Consider the following 23,968-nt stretch of genomic DNA (forward strand, 5'->3'; position numbering starts at 1 on the left):
TTTAATAAATTTAATGGGAAATTAATAAAATATCGGAAAATTTTAAAAATAAGCGTATATTCACAGTGTGTACCTGGAGAAAAATTAAACCATTGAGAGATCTAAATGCGAATGATAAAACCACAAAACCCGTAGGAAAATCAGAGATCAAAAGTACTACATAGCAAAAAAAAAGAAACAAAAGAAAAAAAAAAGACATAACCATAATCAAAAGACAGTGGGAAAATTATTTACCTATATCATAGAAATGGGAAAATATTCTTAATGTATGTATAGGGCTACATAAATAAATCACCGGATCTGAAAGGATCCCTCCGCGTCCAAAAGACCATAGGCTCGCACCACCTGCCAGAGAGGAGTCCTTCCGAGGAGTCCTTCCAAGGATTCCGGGTCGCGCAGTCCCCGGTGACGGCTATGCCCAACATTCTGGGGCGTGTACCTGGACGACTTCCGAGGACTCTGGGGAGTGTAGTCCACCGAGGGGATGCGACACGGAGGGTCGTATAGCCCCGGGCCGCGCCGAGCATGCTGGGTAGCGTAGTCCCGGCCGCGCTCAGGATTCTGGGTAGTGTAGTCCCGGGCGGCGCCGAGCGTTCCAGATCCCTGGGCGTCAGCGAGCCGTGAGGTGCGTGGTACACCGTCGGTGACCTCACCGCCTCGGTTCGCCCTCAGCCGCCCTGGTGAGCCGCGCTCCTGCGGGTCCCTCTCTCCAGCGCGCCCTTCCCGCGCAGGAAGAAGGGCCGGGAAGGCCTGGGACGCGAGGGCGCTGCTGGGGCCGTAGCGCGCACTCCCTCCGGCCCGGCGTCTCCGCGTTCTGGGGAGGGGCGGAGACCCAGGCCGCGCCTTGGAGTGGGCGGTGGGGCTGCGGCTTGCCGAGCGCCTCGGGTCTGGGCAGCGACTGAGTCTCTGTCCCCGGTTACGTGTAGTGGCGACTCGGGCGGTGAACAGCCCAGATTTCACAGGGGCGCCGAGCAACCCAGGTCCCCGTGTGCCAGGGTCGCCGCTCCTCGGGTGAGGACGGGCCAGCGGCCTAGCGAGCTGCCACGGGGGTCTTTTGGCCGGAGGTGGAGGGGGACTCGGCCACAGCCAGGGTCCACTGGTGGGGTGGGGGTTATAGCCCTGAGACTGATGGGCTAGGTCCGACTCGGGTTCCCTCCGACTCTGATGCTCCAGACTTTGTTGTGGGAGGCGGGACCGGGGAGGACTTCGCCCGCGTGTTTTGGGGAAGGGCCGCTGCTTTGAGTTGGGGGCGCCCCGCCTTGGGACGATCTTCCGCGGATAGGAGTGTAGGCCGGGACCGAATGTCCTCACACGGGCACGTCTAGACGTGTGGGGGGGCGGGGGCTCTGCGTGGGGCAGCGTCCGCGGGAGGTGAGGTGGCTGTGGGGACCCAGGTGGCCTCTTCCCTGGGACCTTGCTAATGACAGCAAAATCCGGGTTCTGCCAAAATATATTTAAAAAGGTTTATTCCAAGTCATGACTGTGGCCCAGGTTATTCAGTCTCAAGAGGTCCTGAGAAAATGCCCGAGGCGGTCGGGCTTGCAGGTTAATTTTATACAATTCAGGGAGACAGGAATTTCAGGTAAAATAATAAATCAGGCTGAGCACTGTAGCTCATGCCTGTAATCCCAGCACTTTGGGAGGCCAGGAGTTCCAGAGCAGCCTGGGCAGCACAGCAAGACCCTGTCTCTACGTGAAATTAGAAAAATAAAAAATTAGCAGGGCCTGGTGTCCCATGCATGTGGTCTCAGCTACTTGGGAGGCCCAATCAGTTGAGTCCGGGAGGTGGAGGCTGTAACGAGCTATGTTGGCTGCACTGCACGCTAGCCTGGGCAACACAGCGAGATCCTGCCTCCAAAAAGAAAATCATAAATCAACAAGAGAAAGATATACACGGGTTCCTCCCAAAAAGCCGGTATATCTCCAAACGGGTTTATACCTCTTGGGGACACTTAGGGATTCTTTAGTGGACAGTTGGTTGAGAGACTTAAGCTATTGCCTAAAGACTGGAATGAGAAGCATGCCAGAGTTAAGGGGATTGGCATAGATCAAAGTTCTTATTATGTAGATGAAGCCTCTTAGTGGCAGCTCTCAGAATAGATGGTAAATGTCTATTTTCAGCTTTTTGAGTTTTTTTGTTTTTGTTTTTTAGAAAGAGTCTTGCTTTGTCGCCCAGGCTAGAGTGCAGTGGCATGATCTCAGCTCACTGCAACCTCCACCTCCCAGATTTGAGCAGTTCTCCTGCCTCAGCCTCCTGAGTAGCTGGGACTACAGGCGCCCGCTACCATGCCTGGCTAATTTTTGTATTTTTAGTAGAGATGGGGTTTCACCATGTTGCTCAGGCTGGTCTTGACCTCCTGACCTCAGGTGATCCACCCGCCTGGGCCTCCCAAAGTGCTGGGATTACAGGTGTGAGCCACCGTGTGTCAGGCTGACTGTCTCTTCTAGACCTAGGAAAGGCTTAGAACGAAGGAGGTCTGGCTCTGTTAATGGAGATTCGCTGCAGATGCAAATTTTCCCACTCAGGACAGCTTTGCGGGGCTATCCATTTCAATCTGTTGCCCCTGTGGCAGCCACTTCAAAACATGTCAAAGTATATTTTGTAATTTCCTTCAGCATCTGCTGTCATGTGATGCTGTACCAGAGTCAGGTTGGAAAGTGAGCCTCATTATATAAGAGTAATAAAACTCGTCTGATGAGATTTTATGGTTTCTCAGGCAGGACTCCCCAAGCCTCATAGATAGGCATTTGGGCAAGGGAAAAAAGGTGAATTTAGTCCTCACCAGGTTGGCAGGGCTTCCTCGGTTATTGGAGTGGGAGTAACAGCAACCATTAGGCCCAGCAGTTTTTTTTAAATGCCTTTGGGGCTGTGCAGTGACCATCCAAATAACTGATTTAATCATTTCATTATGGAAAAATTGTCAGCAGAACCCCAAAGTAGAGAGACCCATCAGTCAAGATATACCTCATGACCTTGCAAGCTAATGTAGCTTAACCGAGATCCCCTCCTAACCTATGCAGATTCATTGAGAAATGTCATAGCCATGCCTAACTGGTTAAGACATAGCCCTTTACAGTGAGAGTTGAAACCCAAGCGCTAGCACTTTCTTGGCTGTGTTGCTTTGAGAAAGGTATTTAAATGTTTTGTGCCTGTTTCCTCATCTGAAATTGGTGGGTAATAGTCACTTCATAGGACAGTTGTGAAGATAGAATGCAGAAAAATTTGTGCCATGCCTGGAACCATCCCTGGCATATATTAAATTCTCAATAAGTGTTAAATTATAATGAATATCAACACTTCCTAATTCTGGAAGCACCGACGGGATAAGCTGTGTTTAGGGTTAGCATCATGTCAGGACAGGCTCTGTTGTGATGCCCACACTCAGGATCTGTTCCCAGGAACCTGCGTACAGTTGTTTTCTTCTCTGGAAGACTTTGGGTCCTTTTTTTTAACAAGAAGAGGCTCTACCCTGGGACTGGGAATTTCCAAGGCCACCTCTGAGGATCACAGAGCCAATTTTAGAGCTATTTTAGTCCCCAGCTCCTCTTCCTGCACTCCCACGTTACCCATGAGAGGACTGTCTGCAGGATAAGGGAGGACAGCCCAACCCCAGGTGGGGACTTCTTATGTATTGCCTTCCTGCAGTGCCTTCTCTGCCCTAAACCATGGTGGGTTTCCTTTGCTAATGTCTGACATCTTGTGCCCTACACTGTCCCGTCTGAGGCTCAGAACCTCTCAGCCAGTTCTCATGGGGAACGTTCCCCAGATCTGATGCCCTCATTCAGGACACGTCCATCATTGTCCCTACATTTCTTCTCTCAGTGCTTTATTCAGGCTGCTGCATTCGTGGTGCAGACCAGGTCTTGTAAAAAATTTTTCAGTCAGCATGTGCTGAGCCATTGTCCTGTCTCAGGGACAGGGCTTTATAGTCATTGCCATATTCATCTCTTCAACCAATGTGGAAGTTAGGAATTGGAATCCCCATTTCACAGACTAAGAAGTGGTGTGTTAATCAGTTGAAATAATTTTTACAGCTGGGCGTGGGGGCTCACACCTGTAATTCCAGCACTTTGGGAGGCCAAGGCGGGCAGATTACCTGAGGTCAGGAGTTCGAGACCAGCCTGGCCAACATGGTGAAACCTCATCTCTACTAAAAATACAGAAATTAGCCAGGCATGGTGGCTCACGCCTGTAATCCCAACTACTCTGGAGCCTGAAGCAAGAGAATCACTTGAATCCAGGAGATGGAGGTTGCCGTGAGCAGAGAACATGCCACTGCACTACAGCCTGGGGGACAGTGAGACTCTGTCTCAAAAAATAATAATTTTTACTTTATGTAACATATCTGGGATCAAGTGGACTGGGTTCGAGTTACTTTATGTAACATATCTGGGATCAAGTGGAGCCAGCTGGGATTTTGGGGGTTTCTGTTAAGAATTAGCTTTATTGAGGTATAATTGAGACAATAAAATTCTCTCTCATTTTAAGTTCTAGTTGATGAGTTTTGAGAACTGTATATAGTGAAGTCTTGATCATCAAATCAACATATGAACATTTTTCATCTCCCAAAAATGTAGGAGCTGTTTTTTTTATCTTAGGAGAATTTTAGTGAAATGTGCGTGGAGGAGCTAAATGTTTCAAGTTTGCCTCATATTCATATCTAATTTATTGGTAACTAAACCACTTTCTTCTGGCTCTCAGTTTCTGTTCCTACAGGATATTAACTCCCACAGATGTCAACAGATGGCAGGAGTGAGACCAAACAGTTTGCAATGTTCTCCACTCACACCCTGGAAATGAAAGTTTTCTCTATTTTCCCTCTCCAAATTATCTCAGAAGGGATATTCAATTTTTTTCAAATTTACAATGAAAAATATTGAAGTAGGAACTAAAGTAGAGAGAATATATAACAGATCTCTCTGTTCCCTTGCACCTTAACACTTTGCTCTTCTTATTTCATCCAACCCCCTCCCCACCCCATGCTTTCTGTTTTCAGGCTAGAGCATCTTGAAGCCAATCCAAGACACCATTTTATCTGTAAATTTACTGCAGCTACTTCTCTGAGGACTATTTTTGTTGTTATTGTTTTGCCTTTTAACATAACTAGAGTACCAGAATCATACTCAACAAAATTAGCAATGTATTAATTTCACCCATTACCCAGTTTATGCAGAAATTTTCCAGGTCTCAAAAATTTCTCCTTACAATTCTGATTTCACACTCAGGTTCATTAAGATGGGAAGCATGAGAGAAGAAATATCTAGAAACCAGCTCAGTAGTGCCCCTTGTCTGTTTTACTTCTCTCTTTGTGATCTAGGTAAAGGAAGTTTCCCTACCTTGGCAAACTTCCCATCTGCTTGCTTAGGTGCTGAGGCTTGTTCATTCTTTCCCTGCCATAGCTTTTTCCTGCCCTTCCTTCTTCTGCCTGCCAGGCTTATCTCCTAATTCTCCTTCTGCCCATGAGGATAAATAATGATCACACCACTTACCTAATTGCCTGGCCCTAGTTCTGGTCCCAACTATAATCAGAAATGTGGATTCTGGAATGGCAGTGAGGAGCAATGTGGACTGTATCTCCAGCAAAACACCATAACTGGTAATTTAGAAAACCAAAAACAACCATTTAAACTACACAGAATTTGTCTTAAGACTACTCAGGAATTTAGAGAAACATTTATTCAGAAAAATCAACTGAGCCCTGAGAACAGTGAGAGTCTGTAACATTTGACACACAGACTGCTACCCTCCCCACCCCCATTTTGGTCCACTCTGAGAGAAACTCCACTGTGGGCTGTGAAAATGACAAGATGGAACCCTGTCCCTCTCCAGTTCTCAGTCTATGGTGACAGCTTTTCCCTGAGAGAGGCACGATGCCACTATTCTTAACTTCTCTCCCCCTGCCAGTCCTGTGTTCCTGAAGCTGGTTTCACGTAAGTGTAGTTGAGAAGTGTGTTTGGGTGTGGACCTCCTTGAATTTATTCTTGGAGTTTGTTGAGTGTGCTGGCCTTGTAGATTCATGTCTGTCTTCAGATTTTGAAGTTTTGGCCATTATTTCTTCAGTAATCTATCAGCATCTTCTCCTAGACACTCATATATATGTCCAGTTAATGGCGCCTTATAACTCTTTTGGCTCTGTTCTTTTTTCTTCCTGCTTCTCTGTCTCTGAAATTTCAAATTCTTCTCTTTATATTTACTGATTATTTCTTCTGCCTGCTCATCTGCTGTTAAACCCCTCTACTGAATTTTTCAATTACTGTGTTTTCAGGTCCAGAATTTTTGTTTGCTTCCTTTTTGTAATCTCTGTTGATATTTCGTTCGTATATATTTTCCTGATTTCCTTTTCTCTACCTGTGTTTACATGAGTTTTTGAAAATATTTTAGACAGACTAAAATCTGTCTAGTTTGCCTGAAGCTTAGCTTCTCCAGGGAAGGTTTCCGTCACTTTATTTTCTTCCACCTATTGGGCCATGTTTTCTGAGTTTTTGTTGTTGTTGTTAGAAATTAGGCATTGTGGAAAAAACAACCTCCTTTTCCGGTTTTTGCAGACTGACTCTTTTCCAGGGAGGATTTTTGCTATTATCTTGGCATTCATTGTAAGCTTTGGGATCAATCTGAGGAGAAGGTTTAAGATTTTCTCAGGCCTTTTTGGAGCATGGATCTTACCTTTGCTTGTGGCTTTTTCCATTTTCTCATAGGCAACTGCATTTAAATATTTATTTGTCCCAAGAGTCTCTCCTCTGGGCCTCTGATGGTCTGTTGTATGTCTCCACCCATAATATCTTGCCCAGGCATCTGCTCTTCAGTCTGTCTGCATCTTTACCAAGCATGATCCAGTGCTTTTCCTCCCTAAGGTGTGAGATCCTCAAAACAGAGAGAACAGTCCCTCAGGCAGCCTCCAACAGCTTCGAACCTTGTGAGAAAGGTCTACTGTGCTTTCTCAGGTTTGAGGGAAGGAAGTGGAAACTGGGATGCTGCTTTAGAGGTTCTGTTGTATTCTGCACCTGTAATTTTTTGCCCCAGGGATCTATAGGCAAGTTCACCATGAGATTTTTCCATTAGGCAGCAGTTGGACAGGATAGAACATTGGGAATAAGGTGTATTGGGCTGCAGATATGACTGTCTCCTGTTTTGTTTTTGTTGTTGTTGTTTTGTTTTCTTGAGACTGTCTTGCTCTGTTGCCCAAGCTGGAGTGGAGTGGCATGATCAAGGCTCATTGCAGCCTCAACCTCTTGGGCTCAAGCCAGAAGTAGTTAGGACTACAGGCACGTGCCACCACATCCAGCTTTTATATTTTTTGTAGAGATGAGCCTTTGCCATGTTGCCCAAGCTGGTCCCGAACTCCTGGGATCCAGCGATCCACACGCATCAGCCTCCCAAAGTGCTGGGGTTACAGGAATAAGCCACTGTGCCCAGCCAACTGCCTTCTGTTTTTAATGTGGCTTTTTCTTGATTGGGCAGTTTCTTGAATGCTGGGGACTTTTGAGTATTTTCAAATGAAGTTAGCTCCTATAAGATTATTTTAGCCAATTTTTTGGTAAGCATAGAATTAGCAATATGATTAATGCTTTTTCTGTAAACTACTGTTATGAAAAATCTGAAATGGGTAGCAAAATTGGGAGATGGTAATATGAATCCCCATGTTGCCTTCATCCAGATTTGATCATTTTAAAACCATGGATAGTTTTGTTAGATTTATCCCTTCCCCCTGTTTATGTGCCAAAGTATTTTAAACAAATCCAGATGTCTTATTTTACCCATATATACTTGATCTCTGAGAGGATTTTTAATCAATGTCGAGGTGTAACTTGCATACCGTAAGAAGCACTGCTTTTAACTGTATAGTGAGTTTTGACTCATTAAAGTATACACAGGTCACTTATCACCTCAATCAAGATATAGAACATTTCAACAGAGTTCTGAAGTGCCCTTACATGTAATCATTCCAGAGGAAAATAGTCAAGAATTCTCACCAAAATATGGACAAGTAGTATCCAGCAATACATGATATATTCTAGCCAAATAGAGTTTGTTCCCAAAAAAACGAGGATAGGGTGAACATACAGTAAGCTACCTGTGGAGATATTTAACTTTTTTTTTTTTTTTTGATGCGGAGTCTCGCTCTGTCGCCCAGGCTGGAGTGCAGTGGCACGATCTCCGCTCACTGCAAGCTCCGCCTCCCGCATTCACACCATTCTCCTGCCTCAGACTCCTGAGTAGCTGGGACTACAGGCGCCGCCACCACTCCCGGCTATTTTTTGTATTTTTTTTTTTTTTTTTTTTTTTTTGAGATGGAGTCTCGCTCTGTCACCCAGGCTGGAGTGCAGTGGCGCAATCTCGGCTCACTGCAAGCTCTGCCTCCCGGGTTCACACCATTCTCCTGCCTCAGCCTCTCCGAGTAGCTGGGACTACAGGCACCCGCCACCACGCCCGGCTAATTTTTTTGTATTTTTAGTAGAGACGGGGTTTCACTGTGGTCTCGATCTCCTGACCTCGTGATCCGCCCGCCTCGGCCTCCCAAAGTGCTGGGATTACAAGCGTGAGCCACCGCGCCCGGCCTTTTGTATTTTTTTGTATTTTCAGTAGAGACGGGGTTTCACGGTGTTAGCCAGGATGGTCTCAATCTCCTGACCATGAGGAGGAGGCCCGCCTCGGCCTCCCAAAGTGCTAGGATTACAGGCGCGAGCCACCGCGCCGGGCGGAGATACTTAACCTTACTTAACTTTCTTTCTGTAGTTCTCCGCTTAGGAACAAAAGGAAAGGCAGCTTCTTGGATGAATGGGCTTTCAGCTTAATATTTTTCTTTTGGCAGAGTGGTTTGGGTTCCGACGTTTTTATTTTCCTTTCACTGCTTTCAGGGAGCAAAAGAGAAAAACCTACGTGACTATCTTAATGCAGAAAAATACTTGATAACATTTCACACCTATTCAGGGTAAACATTCTCAGCAAATGAGGAATAGAAAGAATTTCCCTTAATGAAACAAAGGTGATGTGTGACAGCCTGGCTGTCAGTGTGTTCACACTAAGATCAGGAACAAGCATTAATGTTGATTCTTATCACTCTTAATTTAGCATTATCCTAGAATATCTAGCTAACCTATTAAGGTATTAAAAAGGAATAAAAGTCATAAACGTTGAAACAGAAAGAAAAAATTTTTATTCACAGAAGATGTGAGTATGTACATGGAAGAATCTGTAGTTAAACAACTAGATACTGGTAACACACAGTTTAGGAACTTCAGAAAATAAGGTCAGTATTTTTAAAAAGCACTTGTATTTCTGTAACCTAGCAGCAAACAGTTAAAAAATGAAATACATATTTATACTACCATCAAAAACAAAATATTTAAACTTCTAAGAGTAAATGTAGGGGAATATCTGTGTGACTTTGGAATAGGTAAAGATAGCACAGATGGGACATGAAAGGTGTAAACTATGTAAGTATTTAGAAAGAAATAACAAAAACGTTTTAAATCCCCTTTCAGCTGCCCTCAGAAGAAGAAATTTCACTGTTTTTCTTCTCCAACTACATGTAAACCAAAAAGTATCAGAGTCAAGTACCAATTTAGATGTTTATTTTGCCACAGTTGAGGACATGCCACAGAGAGAGGTCAGTGGCTTTCCCCAAAGATGAGTTTGAGAGCTTCATTGTTTAAAAAGGAAAAGTAGGCTGGAGGGGAAAGAGGAAAGGTGTGGTAATCCACCTGTGACATGAGAAAAGGAGCAGGCAGGAGAACAGTTATGCATTCATCTCACACTCAGTAAATCAGCACTTTACATAAGATAAGGTGTGCATAGAGTAGCTACTGTGGAGATATTTAACGTTTTATCTGTAGCTATCTCCTTAGGAACAAAAGGAAAGGCAGCTTCTTGCATGACTCAGCTTTCAGCTTAATGTTTTCCTTTTGGCAGAGTGGACTGGGATCCCTAGTTTTATTTTCCTTTCATAACACCATAGTATTTGTTCGCTTCTGTCTCAAAGTTGCTGGCTAGTGGATGTATGTTGTGTTCATCATAATCACCACATGATAGCATCTTTGTTCCTTCACATTTCCTTCTTTTCACCCCTATGCCTGTGTTTTTACTTTTACTTTTTTTTAATCAAAACATTCACTTAAAAGTATAGTGAATACTCTAATGAAATCATTACACCCACCACCTTAATTTACAGTTCTTTTCCTGTATTTCTACTGGAATTTTTTTCAAAAAATTCAGAGAAAATAATATATTGAACCCAGTACACATTATTCAGTTCTAAAAATTATGAAGTGTGGCCAGTAATGCTCAATTGACTTTTGAGGGTGAGAAGGGGTGTTTAAGCACATCCAGACATCATTTTCACTCATGAATGTTCCAAAAGTTTGTATACAAGGAAGGGCTCATGTTTTTAAAACCCCAAATTTTTTATAACAACAAAATTAATGTTTGATAATCTAATATCCAATTAGTGTTCAGATTTCACTAGCTGTTAAAACTCCTCACATATTCTTTGTTGCAATCAGATCCAAATTGCATTGGATCACTCATTGCCTTAGATTGACCATGTGTCTGAGGACTTTTATTCCTGACAGCTCACACTCCCCATGCTATTAATTTGTTAAAGGCTTTGGTGTTGTACAGTACTGAATAACTGCCAATGCCATCTGCCTGTGGCCTTCTCAAGTTTGTCTGCCCCTGTGGTTATCCTGACTTCAAACCCGGGGAGACAGAGGCTAGAAGAGGCAGACAGCTTTTGTGTGTTCTCCTGTCCAGTGCAAAGAACACCTGGAACTCTGAGCCCTAATCTTAAACGCAGGACCTCATCTGCAGGTGTTCCTCATCCTTTTAGCCCCTCAGTGATATAAGCAACAAACCTCACCCAGCTCCTGGGGCTCAGGGTCTTCACTCCCCGATGAGCTTGTCCTGGATTTGCAGGGAGCCTGGCTCCCTAGACCTTTTGGCCAGACCCCCACAGGGGAATTGTGCAGGTACGCCCTCCCTAGATCCCCAGTTGTGTCACACATGGGGAGGGCAGCTGCACCCAGCCACCCTCTGACTTCTCTCCTCCCACAGATCGGCCATCTGCAAGCTTCCCTTCTCCATGGAGAGCAGGAAGACAGTCATGGGACCCCAGGGAGCCAGGAGACAGGTGAGACTTCCCAGAACTGTCCTTGCTGTCACAGGATGGACCCATCTCCTTCACTGGCCCTAGCAGTCACATTGTTAGCACAGGACCAAGGCCAGCACCGCTCCTGGGGAGTGATCTGTCTTTCCTGGCGTCCTCCAGCAGGTGACTGGCTTGTGGCTGTCACTCATCAAGTAGTGATCTGTGTACAGGTGGCAGAACCTGGAATCTTCCAACTGCCCGAGTGCAACACTGTCCCTGGTGAGCATGCCTGGGTTTTGTGTTACAGGCTTTCTTGGCATTTGGGGATGTCACTGTGGATTTCACCCAGAAGGAATGGAGGCTGCTGAGCCCTGCTCAGAGGGCCCTGTACAGGGAGGTGACACTGGAGAACTACAGCCACCTGGTCTCACTAGGTAAGCGTGGCTTCCCTCGAGCCTAACATTTGGCCTGCAGTGCCTCTGATGTTGCCATAGGGTTAGGTTCAGAGACAAGAATGTTGTTTTCTCTATTCCCCTGAGGAAGGTCTGGCTTTGGTAAAGTTTCATACTGACTGCCACTGGGCACCTGCAGGCCTCTTTCACCACACTGGGGCTCCCCCTGGGGATTTGTACTCTGATCATGGTAGACAGGGTCCTCCTGAGCCTTCCCCTCTGATTCTCCCTCCCTTCCTGCCCTGAGTGGCTCCAGCAAATGGCCCGTGGAGCCTACAACCAGGAGTCACCTCATGGCTTTTTTCCCTGTGAGCAGGAATTCTCCATTCTAAACCAGAACTCATCAGGCGGCTAGAGCAAGGGGAAGCGCCCTGGGGAGAAGAGAGAAGACGCCGGCCGGGCCCCTGTGCAGGTGAGGGGATAGACAGGGCAGACAGAGCACAAGGCACTCAGCCTTTCAGGAGGGAGGAGGCTTCTCTGAGGCCAGGGGACCTGGAAGCTGTTCTGGCCTCCTTGGCTGCTCTTCAGACCACCTGGCCCTGCCTTCTTCCAGTCCTTGCTGAGTGAGCGATTCTCCTGAGGTCCCTGGACTCCTTCTCCCAGGAAGCCTCCTTTCCCCCTACTTGCTAGGCTTCTTTCTCCCACTCAGTCTCCTCATTTGTGACTTTCCTCGTGACTGCCCGACTGCAAGCCTAAGTCTATCACCCCTTCCTGATACTGTCCGGGTATTCCTATTTTAGCTTCTTTTTGTTTTCTTTTGTTTTGTTTTTTTAATTATTTATTTTTCTGTGTAAGTAAATATAAATTTTTGACACAATTTGGATCTCATTCTTCTATATACTTTTTTTTTTTTTAATTTAAGTTCTGGGGTACATGTGCACAACGTGCAGGTTTGTTACATAGGTATACATGTGCCATGTTGGTTTGCTACACCCATCAACTTGTCATTTACATTAGGTATTTCTCTTAATGCTGTCCCCTCCCCTGCCTCCTATCCCCCAGTGTGTGATGTTCCCCTCCCTATGTCCATGTGTTCTCATGGTTCAACTCCCACTTATGAGTGAGAACATATAGTGTTTGATTTTTCTCTTCTTGTGTTACTCTGCTGAGAATGATGGTTTCCAGTTTCATCCATGTTCCCGCAAAGGACATGAACTCATCCTTTTTTATGGCCACATAGTATTCCGTGGTATATATGTGCCACATTTTCTTAATCCAGTCTGTCATTGATGGGCATTTGAGTTGGTCCCAAGACTTTGCTATTGTGAAAAGTGCTGCAATAAACATACATGTGCATGTGTCTTTATAGTAGAATGATTTATAATCCTGTGGGTATATATCCAGTAATGGGATTGCCGGGTCAAATGGTATTTCTAATTCTAGATCCTTGAGGAATCGCCACACTGCCTTCCACAATGGTTGAACTAGTTTACACTCCCACCAACAGAGTAAAAGCGTTCCTATTTCTCCACATCCTCTCCAGCATCTGTTGTTTCCTGACTTTTTAATGATGGCCATTCTAACTGGCATGAGATGGTATCTCATTGTGGTTTTGATTTGCATTTCTCTAATGACTAGTGATGATGAGCACTTTTTCTAAGTGCTCATCACTTAGATGACATTATGCAGCATAATGTCTTCTTTTGAGAAGTGTCTGTTCATATCCTTTGCCCATTTTTTGATGGGGTTTTTTTCTTGTAAATTTGTTTAAGTTCTATTTTAGCTTCTTAAAACCTCTGTCCGTTATTCTCCTTCTTCAATTCTATAGCTTTTTTTCCTTGTTGTTTAATGTTTTAAGCAGTACTACTGTTGCCAGAGGTCACTTCACCTTCTTCCTTCCCCCACTTCCCCCAGATGTACTGCCTGAGTGGGGCTGTGGTCTAGAATTGTGCACCCTCTTAAGTCCCTGTAGTCACTGCAGTGGTTCATCAGGCCTCATGATGATGATGATGATGATGATGATGATGATGATGATGATGATGATGATTCTTACCTCTAGGGTGGACTTGTTCTCTTTTGGAGCAGTTTTAGTTCACAGTTAGGCCCTGTGTTCCTCTCTTCTCTTTTCATGCTGTTTTACTGGCTTCCCTCACTCCTCACAGTGGGACCACAGGAGACTGCTGAAAAGTGGTGTTAAGTTTTCTGCTTATGACAATGATAAATTTAGTTTTCTCTATCTTGTTATGTGTTAGTTTCAGGGGTCATCTGTTTCTATTGACCTTTATATGCTATTTGGAGAATGTGTGGACAGATTTAGCCTTATGCAGCTGCAGTTCTCGAGTACTTGGAAGTCTCTTTTATGTCTTGTTTAAGAAACCCTTCCTAGATCAAGTTTATAAAGATACAAAGATTTAAAGATACAAAGTTTTTTTTTTTTTTTTTTTGAGACAGTTTCACTCTTGTAGCCCAGGCTGGAGTGCAATGGCGCGATCTTGGCTCCTTGGAACTTCCACCTCCTGGGTTCAAGCAATTCTGTCTTAGCCTCTTGAGTAGCTGGGACTACATGTCCTCACCACCAGGCATGGCTAATTTTTTTTGTATTTTTAGTAGACGGGTTTCACCATGTTGGCCAGGCTGGTTTTGAACTCCTGACCTTAGGTGATCCTCCCACCTCAGCCTCCCAAAGTGCTGGGATTACAGACATAAGCCACCATGCTTGGCCAATATATAAAGATTTTTGTTGTTGTTATTTAACTCTTCCGTGGCTTTATAGTTTTTTGGGGGAGGGCAGTTTGAACTATCTAATACTTGAAAAGATGATTTTTACATCTTCTATATTCATAGTGGACTGTTCCATATCTACTAAGTTTTGTAGGACTTACTTTATATATTTTAGCCTACTATTAAATACATGCAGGGTTAGAATTATTACAATTTTATTGGCTCACAGGGAATCTTGTGTCCTCTGTACTTTCACCGTCATCTCCCATTCCTGGATTATTTTGAAGCAAATCCTGGTCATCATATTTCATCTGTAAAACCTAATAATAGTTACTGTATTATAATCTATTTTGTTTAATATTAATATTAGTTCCTAAGATTTTTTTTGGTGACTGTAACCCTCATTTAACTTTCCTTATTTCATGGCATATATATTTTGAGTTTACATCCTATAATACTTCCTTTCCTCCAGCATTTTTTTGTGAAGCAAATGTTGAACAATTATATTTTGGTGGATACTAAAAAGTTGAAAGGCTTATAGAATGAACACCTGTCGATCTGCCACCTACAGTCAGCATTTAGCTTTGTGCTCCATATTCTTTATCGCTTACTTACCCAGCTGTGCATTGCTCTCTCCATCCATAAGTCCATCTTCCTTTTGATGCTCTTTAATATTGTGGACATCATTATCCTTTACGCATAAGCACTTCAGCATGCATATCAATAAGTAGTATTATAATGTTTCTTTGTGGTTCTTTTTAGGATTTATATAAGATGCATAAATCTTAAGTGTAACATTCAGTGAGCCTTGACATATGCATAATTTTGTGTAATCTGGACCCTTATGACAACACAAAAGAATTACTCTCACCCCAGAAGTGCTTTTGTGCCTTTTTCCAGTCATTTCCTGCCCCCACATCCACTAGAGAAAATCACTATTTGGATTTTGTTCAATATGCCTTAATTTCACCTATCTTAGAACTTCATGTAAGTGGAATTACACAGTATACTCTCTGTCAGAAAATTAGCAGGTTGATTTTTTTTTATGGTTATTGTTGACTTTGTCCTATTGTCTGCAAAAAAAGCAGGTTCATACAGACTGTGGAGTTCTTTCCCATTCCTTGCTTCCCACCACCCCATAAAAAATGTGGGGGCATCCACTGAGAAATTTGGAGCTGGCCTGAGTTTTCACGTGCATAAGATCTCTGCTTTTGGATCCGTGCCACTCCCTCAGTTTACATAGGTGGGAAGAGACTCCTTTCTTAGTCATCTTGAGTATCGTAGAAATGACGAAATATCATAGACTGGGAGGCTTAAACAGCAGACATTTATTTCTTACAGTTCTAGAATCTGGGAATTCCAAGATGAAGGTGCTGGCACCTTTGCTTCATTGTGAGGGTCCCCATCCTGGCTCACAGGCTGCCACCTTCTTGCTGTGTCCTCTCATGGGCTCACCCCATGATCTCAACTAAACCTGTTTATCACCCAACAACACCACCTCCAAATACCATCACATTGGGGGTTAAGGCATCAACATATGAATTTGGGGGGGATGCTAACGTTCAGTCCATTATCAACTCCCTTCTCTCGCCCCTATCAATTACTTGCTGATTTGTCTGTCAGTGAATTAAAATAAAAGGCTTCTTGTCTGCCACTGACTTCTGAAAGTGTGAATGTTTAATATAATGGGAGTATATGTTAGGATTTTATTTAACTCATAAGTGAGGTTACTGGCAGAATGACAAAGCTGGTTCAGTGCAGGTATGAGAAGGTGGGATGTATGTGGGTAGTGCCAAAATAACACCATTGTAAGTTACCCTGTAACTTATACAGAATCAGCAAACTTAACTGTCATTATCTGAGTGATCAGAAAAATTAGAAATTATACAGAGGATGTAGGAAAGCTCATATAATCATATATCTGACAAGTTTTGGAGTATTTTTCCTGAATAATAAGCACATTGACTGTCATCGTACCAGCAGTATTTTCTATCAGTTTGCTATTTCTCTTTTCACTTTAGTTTTTCCTTTCTTAATATGAATATTCATTTTAATGTATTAAAAAAGATAATTCTTTATTATTCTCCATTTATATATAAATATCTCCCCTTTATAGATGCCTACTATTTTGTATTAGTTTTGGGGGGATTATTTTCTTATTTGTTGATACATAATAATTGTACATTATTTATGGAGTAGATGTGGTCTTTTGATATATGCATACCATATGTAATGATCAAATCAGGATCCATAACCTCAAATATTTATCATTTCTCTGTATACTCAATTTTTTTCTATTTTGAAATATAAATTACAGTTAACTATAGTCACCTTACTGTGCTATCAAACACTTATTTCTTCTATCTAACTATATTTTTGTACCCATAATCAACCGCTCTTCATTCTCCCTTCCCTCTCCCTTTCCTAGCCTCTGCTCCCACATATGAGTGACAATATGCAATATTTGGCTTTCTGTGCCTGGCTTATTTCACCTAACATAACAAACTAATGATACTGATTATATCATTAGTTAATGATAGTGATTCTAATGATACTGCTGTGACAGTAATATTCTTATTCTTCTTTATGGTTGACTAACATTCCATTATATATATGTACTACATTTTCTTTATCCATTCAACCATTGATGGACATTTAGGTTAATTCCATATCTAGACTATTGTGAATAATGTTAACATGGGGGTACAGGTATCCTTTTGCCATACTGATTTCCTTTTCTTTGGATAAATATGAAGTAGTGGGATTGCTGGATTGTATCATAGTTCTATTTGTAGTTTTTAAAGGAATCTCCATACCATTTTCCATAATGGCTGTACTAATTATACTCCAAGAGTGTATAATTATTGCCTTTTTTCTACATCTTTGCCATTATTTGTTATTTTTTGTCTTTTTGATAATAGCCATCCTAATTGGGTTAAGAGGATCTCTCAGTGTGATTTGCATTTCCCTGATGATTGGTGATGATGAGCATTTTTTCATATACCTGTTGCCCATTTGTATGTCTTATTTTGAGAAATGTCTATTCAGATCCTTTTCCCACTTTTTAGTTGGATTTTTTGTTGTTGTTGTTTGACTTCTTGTATATTCTGTATATTAGTCCCTTGTAAGACAAATACTTTGCAGATATTTCCTCCCATTCTACATTCTGTATCTTCACTGTTGATACTTTCCTTTGCTGTACAGAAGCTTTTTAGTTTTTAGTTTAATGCAGTTGCATGTGTGTATTTTTGCTTTTGTTGCTTGTGATTTTGAAGTCTTAGCCATAGAATATGGCTAGTTTAGGCCAGTGTCCTAAAGCACTTCTCCTGTGTTTCTTCAAGTTGTTTTATAATTGTGGAACTCATGTTTAAGTCTTTAATCTATTTTGAGTTTATTTTTGTATAGTATGAGAAACAAGCATCTAATTTCATTCTTATTCATTTTGGAATTCACTTTTTCTAATACCATTTATTAAAGATTCTGTCCTTACCCTAAGGTATGTTTTTAGTGCCTTTGTCAAAAATCATTTGGCTGTAAATATATGGATTTATTTGTAGATTATCTATCTCTTCTATTGGTCTATATGTATTTCATTTTTGTTTTTGTTTCTATGGACAGGGTCTTGCTCTGTCCACCCAGGCAGGAGTGCAGTGGTGCCATCATAGCTCACTGCAGCCTCTAACTCCTGGGCTTAAGTGATCCTCTTGTCTCAGGTAGCTAGGACTATAGGCATGTGCCACCATGCCCAGCTAATTTTTTTTTAATCTTCTGTAATGATGGGGTCTCATCGTGTTGCCCAGGCTGGATTCGAACTCCTAGCCTCAAGCAATCCGCCTGCCACAGTCTCTTGAAGCACTGGGATTACAGGTGTGAGCCACTGTGTCTGGCCAGTGTCTATTTTTAGACCAATACCATGCTGTTTTGGTGACACTAGCTTTGTATTATATTTTGAAGTGAGGTAGTATGATGCCTCCCACTTTGTTCTTTATGCTCACTGTTGCCTGTTGGAGGTCTTTTTGGTTCCTTATGAATTCTAGGAGTATTTTGTCTGTTTTTATAAAGAATGTCACTGGTATTTTAATAGGTATTTCAGTGAATCTGTACATTGCTTTGGGCAGTATGGTCATCTCAGCAGTGTTATTTTGCTCCATGAACATAAGATGTCTTTTCATTTGTTTGTGTCCTCGTCTATTTATTTCATTGTTTTTATCATAGAGAACATTTAATTTGGGGTTAAGTTTATTCATATACTTTTTTGTACCAATTATAAGTGGGATTGCTTTCTTGATTTCTTTTTCAGCTGGTTGTTATTGGCATATAGAAACACTACTGATTTTTTTTTCTGATTTCATATTGTGCAACTTTATTGACATCATTCATCAGTTCAAAGAGTGTTTAGGTTTTCTATAGGTACGATCATGTCATCTGCAAAAAGAGACAATTTGACTTCAGTTTTCCAGCTTGGATGCCTTTTATTTCCTTTTCTTGCCTTATTTTTTTCTCTTACCATAGTTCTGACTAGGACTCCCAGAACTATGGTAATAAGAGTGGTGAAAGTAGACATTCGAATCTTCTTCCAGTTCTTAGAGGAAAGACTTTTATATTTTCCCCATTCACTAAGATGTTTGCTGTGGGTTTGGAACATATTGTCTATATTATGTTGAGATATGTTTCCTGTACACCTGATTTAAGTTTTTATCATAGGCCGGGTACGGTGGCTTATGCCTTTAATCTCATCACTTTGGGAGGGCAAGATGGGCAGATTGCTTGAGCTCAAGAATTTGAGACCAGCCTGGACAACATGGCGAAATCCCATCTCTACAAAAAATACAAAAATTAGCCAGGCAATGGCACCTGTGGCTTGACTACAGGCAGGCACCTGTAGTCCAGCTATTTGGAAAGTTGAGGTGGGAGGATCGTGTAAGCCTGGGAGGTCGAGGCTGCAGTGAGCCATGATCATGCCACTGTACTCCAGCCTGGGTGACAGAGTGAGACCCTGTCTCAAAAAAATAAGTTTTTATCATAATGGGATTTTGAATCGTATCAAATCTTTTTCTGTATCTGTTGAGATGATCATATGTCTTTGGTCCTTCACTCTGTTGATATGATGTATCACAAGTATTGATTTGTGTATGTTGAATCATGATTGCATACCTGGGATAAATCTCATTCGATCACGGTGTATTATCTTTTCTGTGTTGTTGCATTGGGTTTGCTAGTATTTTGTTGAGGATTTTTCCATTTAGCATCATCAGGGATACTGGCCTGTAGTTCTCTGTTTTTGCTGTGTCCTTGTCTGGTTTTGGTATCAGGATAATGCTGGCCTTGTAGAATGAGTTAGGAAGAATTCCTCCCTGCCCCGCTTCAATTTTTTGGAATAGTTTGAGAAGAATTGGTGTTCGTTGTTCTTTATGGGTTTACTAGAATTAAGCAGTAAAGCAATCTGGTCCTGGGTTTTTCTTTGATAAAAGACTTTTCGTTACCGATTCAGTCTCATTGTTGGTCTATTCTCCAGGAATATATGCAGAACATGTCCTGCGGCCCAAGAATCTTGGACTTGCACATCAGAGGCAACAGCAACTACAATTTTCTGATCAAAGCTTCCAGAGTGACACAGCTGAAGGTCAAGAGAAAGAAAAAAGCACTAAGCCCATGGCATTTTCCAGCCCACCCCTAAGACATGCAGTAAGCTCAAGGAGGAGGAACGGTGTAGTGGAAATAGAGTCTAGTCAAGGCCAGAGGGAAAATCCTACAGAAATAGACAAAGTATTGAAAGGAATGGAAAATTCAAGATGGGGAGCATTCAAGTGTGCAGAGCGTGGGCAAGACTTCAGCCGGAAGACTATAGTAATCATACACAAAAAAGCACATTCCAGGCAGAAACTTTTTACATGCAGGGAGTGTCACCAGGGCTTTAGAGATGAGTCAGCATTGCTCTTGCACCAGAACACACACACAGGCGAGAAGTCCTATGTGTGCAGTGAGTGTGGGCGAGGCTTCAGCCTCAAGGCAAATCTCCTCAGACACCAGAGGACACACTCAGGAGAGAAGCCTTTTCTGTGCAAGGTGTGCGGACGAGGCTATACCAGTAAGTCATACCTCACTGTGCATGAGAGAACACACACAGGAGAGAAGCCTTATGAATGCCAGGAGTGTGGGCGAAGGTTTAACGATAAGTCCTCATACAACAAGCACTTGAAGGCGCATTCAGGGGAGAAGCCTTTTGTGTGCAAGGAGTGTGGGCGAGGCTATACTAATAAGTCATACTTCGTTGTGCACAAGAGAATACACTCAGGAGAGAAGCCTTACAGATGCCAGGAGTGTGGCCGAGGCTTTAGCAATAAGTCACACCTTATCACACACCAGAGGACACACTCAGGGGAGAAGCCCTTTGCGTGCAGGCAGTGTGAGCAAAGTTTTAGCGTGAAAGGAAGTCTCCTCAGACACCAGAGAACACACTCAGGGGAGAAGCCTTTTGTGTGCAAGGATTGTGAGCGAAGCTTTAGCCAAAAGTCAACTCTCGTCTACCACCAGAGAACACACTCAGGGGAGAAACCTTTTGTTTGTAGAGAATGTGGGCAAGGATTTATTCAGAAGTCAACCCTTGTGAAACATCAGATCACACACTCAGAGGAGAAGCCTTTTGTGTGCAAGGACTGTGGACGAGGCTTTATCCAAAAATCAACCTTCACTTTACACCAGAGGACACACTCAGAGGAGAAGCCTTATGGATGTCGGGAGTGTGGGCGAAGGTTTCGGGATAAGTCCTCCTATAACAAGCACCTGAGGGCACACTTGGGTGAGAAACGTTTTTTCTGCAGGGATTGTGGGCGAGGCTTTACCCTGAAGCCAAATCTCACCATACATCAGAGGACACACTCAGGAGAGAAGCCCTTCATGTGCAAGCAGTGTGAGAAAAGTTTTAGTTTGAAGGCAAATCTTCTTAGACATCAGTGGACACACTCAGGGGAAAGGCCATTTAATTGCAAGGATTGCGGGCGAGGCTTCATCCTAAAGTCAACTCTCCTCTTCCACCAGAAGACACACTCGGGGGAGAAGCCTTTCATCTGTAGTGAATGTGGGCAAGGATTTATCTGGAAGTCAAACCTTGTGAAACACCAGCTTGCACATTCTGGCAAGCAGCCTTTTGTATGCAAGGAGTGTGGGCGAGGCTTCAACTGGAAGGGAAATCTCCTCACACACCAGAGGACACACTCAGGGGAGAAGCCCTTCGTGTGTAATGTGTGTGGGCAAGGCTTCAGCTGGAAGAGAAGTCTCACCAGACACCACTGGCGGATACACTCAAAGGAGAAGCCTTTTGTGTGCCAGGAGTGTAAGCGAGGCTATACCAGTAAGTCAGACCTCACTGTGCATGAAAGAATACACACAGGAGAGAGGCCTTATGAATGCCAAGAGTGTGGACGAAAGTTTAGCAATAAGTCATACTACAGTAAGCACTTAAAGAGACACTTACGTGAGAAGCGTTTTTGTACAGGGAGTGTGGGTGAGGCTTCATCTTGAAGTCATATCTCACCAGCCATCAGAGGACACAGGAGAGTAACTTTGCTTTGTTACAAGCTTTAGTTGAGGCTATATAACTTGGTCGTGAAGATATAACAAAGGCAGACAGAATCCAGAGGGCTACAGAGAACCTGAATTCAACCCATGTGTCCCCAAGAGATTCAGAGAAAAGAGGTCAATGTTTAGGGAACAGAGATGCCAGTTGAGGGGAGGGCATTACCTGGGCTATTGGGGAAATGTGGTCTCTTTCCTACTGAGCACATATTCTTGTTGTATTTGTGTGCCAGGCTGTGCTTTCTAAGGACTGCTCTTAGCCAGTGACTGCAGAGCAGGGATAGCAAGGCAGGCCTGTTACTGACACTCTCCCCAACCTCCTTGGACTGCAGGCAATCTAGGACACCTCCACCAAACCTCCTCTTGCACTTTCCTTCCCTCTGGCTGCCCTCCCAGCCTTCCTTGGTTTGGATGTTTTGTCCCTTCCTTAATTTATGTTGAAACTCTACATAAACTGTTTACTGTTGAAACAGTGTAACAGTATTAGGAGGTGGGACCTTTGGGAAGTGATTAAGTCAAGTCACGAAGATAGAGTTTTGTGAATGGGATCAGGTGCCCTTATGAAGAGGCTTGATAGAGGGAGTTTGTCCTGTGGCCCTTCTATTTTCTGCTCTGTGAGGACACAATGCTCCTCGCTTCCAAAAGATGCAGCATGAAGGCATCATCTTGGAAACAGACATGAGCCCTCAACAGACAACTGAACCTACCGATGTTTTGATGTTGAACTTCCCAGCTTCCAGAACTCTGGGAAAATAAAGTCCTCTTTATACATTTCCTAGTCAGTGGTATTTTGTTATAACAGCTCAAATAGACTAAGTAACTGCTCCCCTCATCCTCTCACAATCATATCTTGAAATAAAATCTCTGTATATGCAGTCCCATATTGGTCTTTGCAGAGAACTCCCTCCAACACAGCTGATACCAAGAACAGTCTGACAAAACAGGTGGTAAAATAGGGATCTGGGGACCACTCACCTGCCTGGCAGGAGTAACGCAGGTTGGCTGGTGGGGCACAGGTAGGTGGTTAGCTGCAAAATATTTCACAGGTGATTTCCTGAGAAAATGCCTCAATGATAGAGAATGTTGCGGCAGGTGTGATGATGCAGGCCTTTGAAAATGTAGGGAAAGTGCCTACAAAGAACAGAGTAGACTGATTATTGCCGATCTGCATTACCACCTGCAGAAGGACCTTGAGAAATTGAAGACTTCATTCAGCCATTAGCAAACAGTTAATGGTTAAGTAAACCAGGACTCCTTGGTGAGTGCTTACAAGGCCTTTATCTTCTTGGATAGAAGGCGGAATTATTGCCCAAATATGTAGGCTGAAGCCCTTGTAGTTAGAGTGGCAGAGCTCTACAGATGTTGAAATGCTCAGCTAATGCATGTCTATTTTGTAGAGGTCAGACCCTTTGTGAGGAAAATCTGGGGTCCTGAAAGATGACACAGGAACATCACCATGGATGCCCAAGATTGCCTCTGCTATGCTCCCAGCCACAGACCATCTGGGTGTGTAGAGATGGCCCATCCTTCCTTATGAATAGCATTTCCACCATTCATTAACACAGAACCTTCACAATGAAGGCCAGCTTAATGAGCATGTGCCCTACATAGCTGCACACAACACTTGTCCAGCACAGGGAAGATACATGCAATATGCCTATCCTTTTGTAAATGGTATTTGTGATGCTTGCCCTTCAACTTCATACCTTTCCTCATACTTATTTTGAGTTTCACTGCACATTGTGGGTTCACCAGAATTCTGTGCTCCTCTTCCATATTAAACACATTTACATCTGAGTAATCTGGGACACTGACAGCCCCAAGAGACACCACTGTCCATTTGGACCCAGAATTTGATTTGAACTCAGAAGACAATGTCTTAGCATAAACAGCCAAGGAACCCGGTCAACGCATTTCCTGCTCAAGTTCCTCTTATTAGCCAACCACTTGTGTTGAAAATGATCACACAGAAGGGATTGGAAACATAAGGCAACTCATAGCTACTTTTTCTCTGTTTCTTACTCAACCTGAAGTTAGAGTGCACTGGTAGAATGTGCATATGGAGAAGTGAAGTAAAACAGTTGAATTAAACATTAGACACAGTGGTTCACGTCTATAATCCCAACACTTTCTGATGCCAAGTTGGGTGGGTTGCTTGAGCATAGAAATTCAAGACCAGCCTGGCCAAAGTGGCAA

General features: G+C 43.1%; 1 protein-coding gene across 5 annotated transcripts; it reads left to right on the top strand.

Annotated features, from left to right (window-relative positions):
- The first annotated feature begins 585 nt into the window (after positions 1-585).
- ZNF337 (zinc finger protein 337) lies at positions 586-23,820 on the top strand. Of its 5 annotated transcripts, none has more exons than XM_032142404.2 (5): positions 586-680; positions 11,051-11,126; positions 11,392-11,518; positions 11,853-11,948; positions 19,713-23,820. In XM_032142404.2, the coding sequence occupies exons 2-5, from the start codon at positions 11,079-11,081 to the stop codon at positions 21,716-21,718; spliced, it is 2,277 nt and encodes a 758-aa protein (XP_031998295.1). In that variant the 5' UTR covers positions 586-680; positions 11,051-11,078; the 3' UTR covers positions 21,719-23,820. The 5 variants fall into 5 exon arrangements, with proteins under 5 accessions (XP_031998295.1, XP_031998299.1, XP_031998298.1 ...); XM_032142407.2 differs by having other exon boundaries at positions 602-625; positions 19,713-22,595; XM_032142406.2 differs by lacking the exon at positions 586-680 and adding an exon at positions 2,619-5,931 and having other exon boundaries at positions 19,713-22,595.
- The last annotated feature ends 148 nt before the right edge of the window (positions 23,821-23,968 follow it).

The sequence above is a fragment of the Hylobates moloch genome, unplaced genomic scaffold, assembly GCF_009828535.3.
Source record: "Hylobates moloch isolate HMO894 unplaced genomic scaffold, HMol_V3 SCAFFOLD_21, whole genome shotgun sequence".
Taxonomy (NCBI): Eukaryota; Metazoa; Chordata; class Mammalia; order Primates; family Hylobatidae; genus Hylobates; species Hylobates moloch.

Coding starts and splice junctions, on each gene's coding strand:
- ZNF337 (XM_032142404.2), top strand. CDS start 11,079: ATGGAGAGCAGGAAGACAGTCATGGGACCCCAGGGAGCCAGGAGACAG. Junction 11,519..11,852: donor CAGCCACCTGGTCTCACTAG/GTAAGCGTGGCT, acceptor CCCTGTGAGCAG/GAATTCTCCATTCTAAACCA. Junction 11,949..19,712: donor CCGGCCGGGCCCCTGTGCAG/GTGAGGGGATAG, acceptor TCTATTCTCCAG/GAATATATGCAGAACATGTC.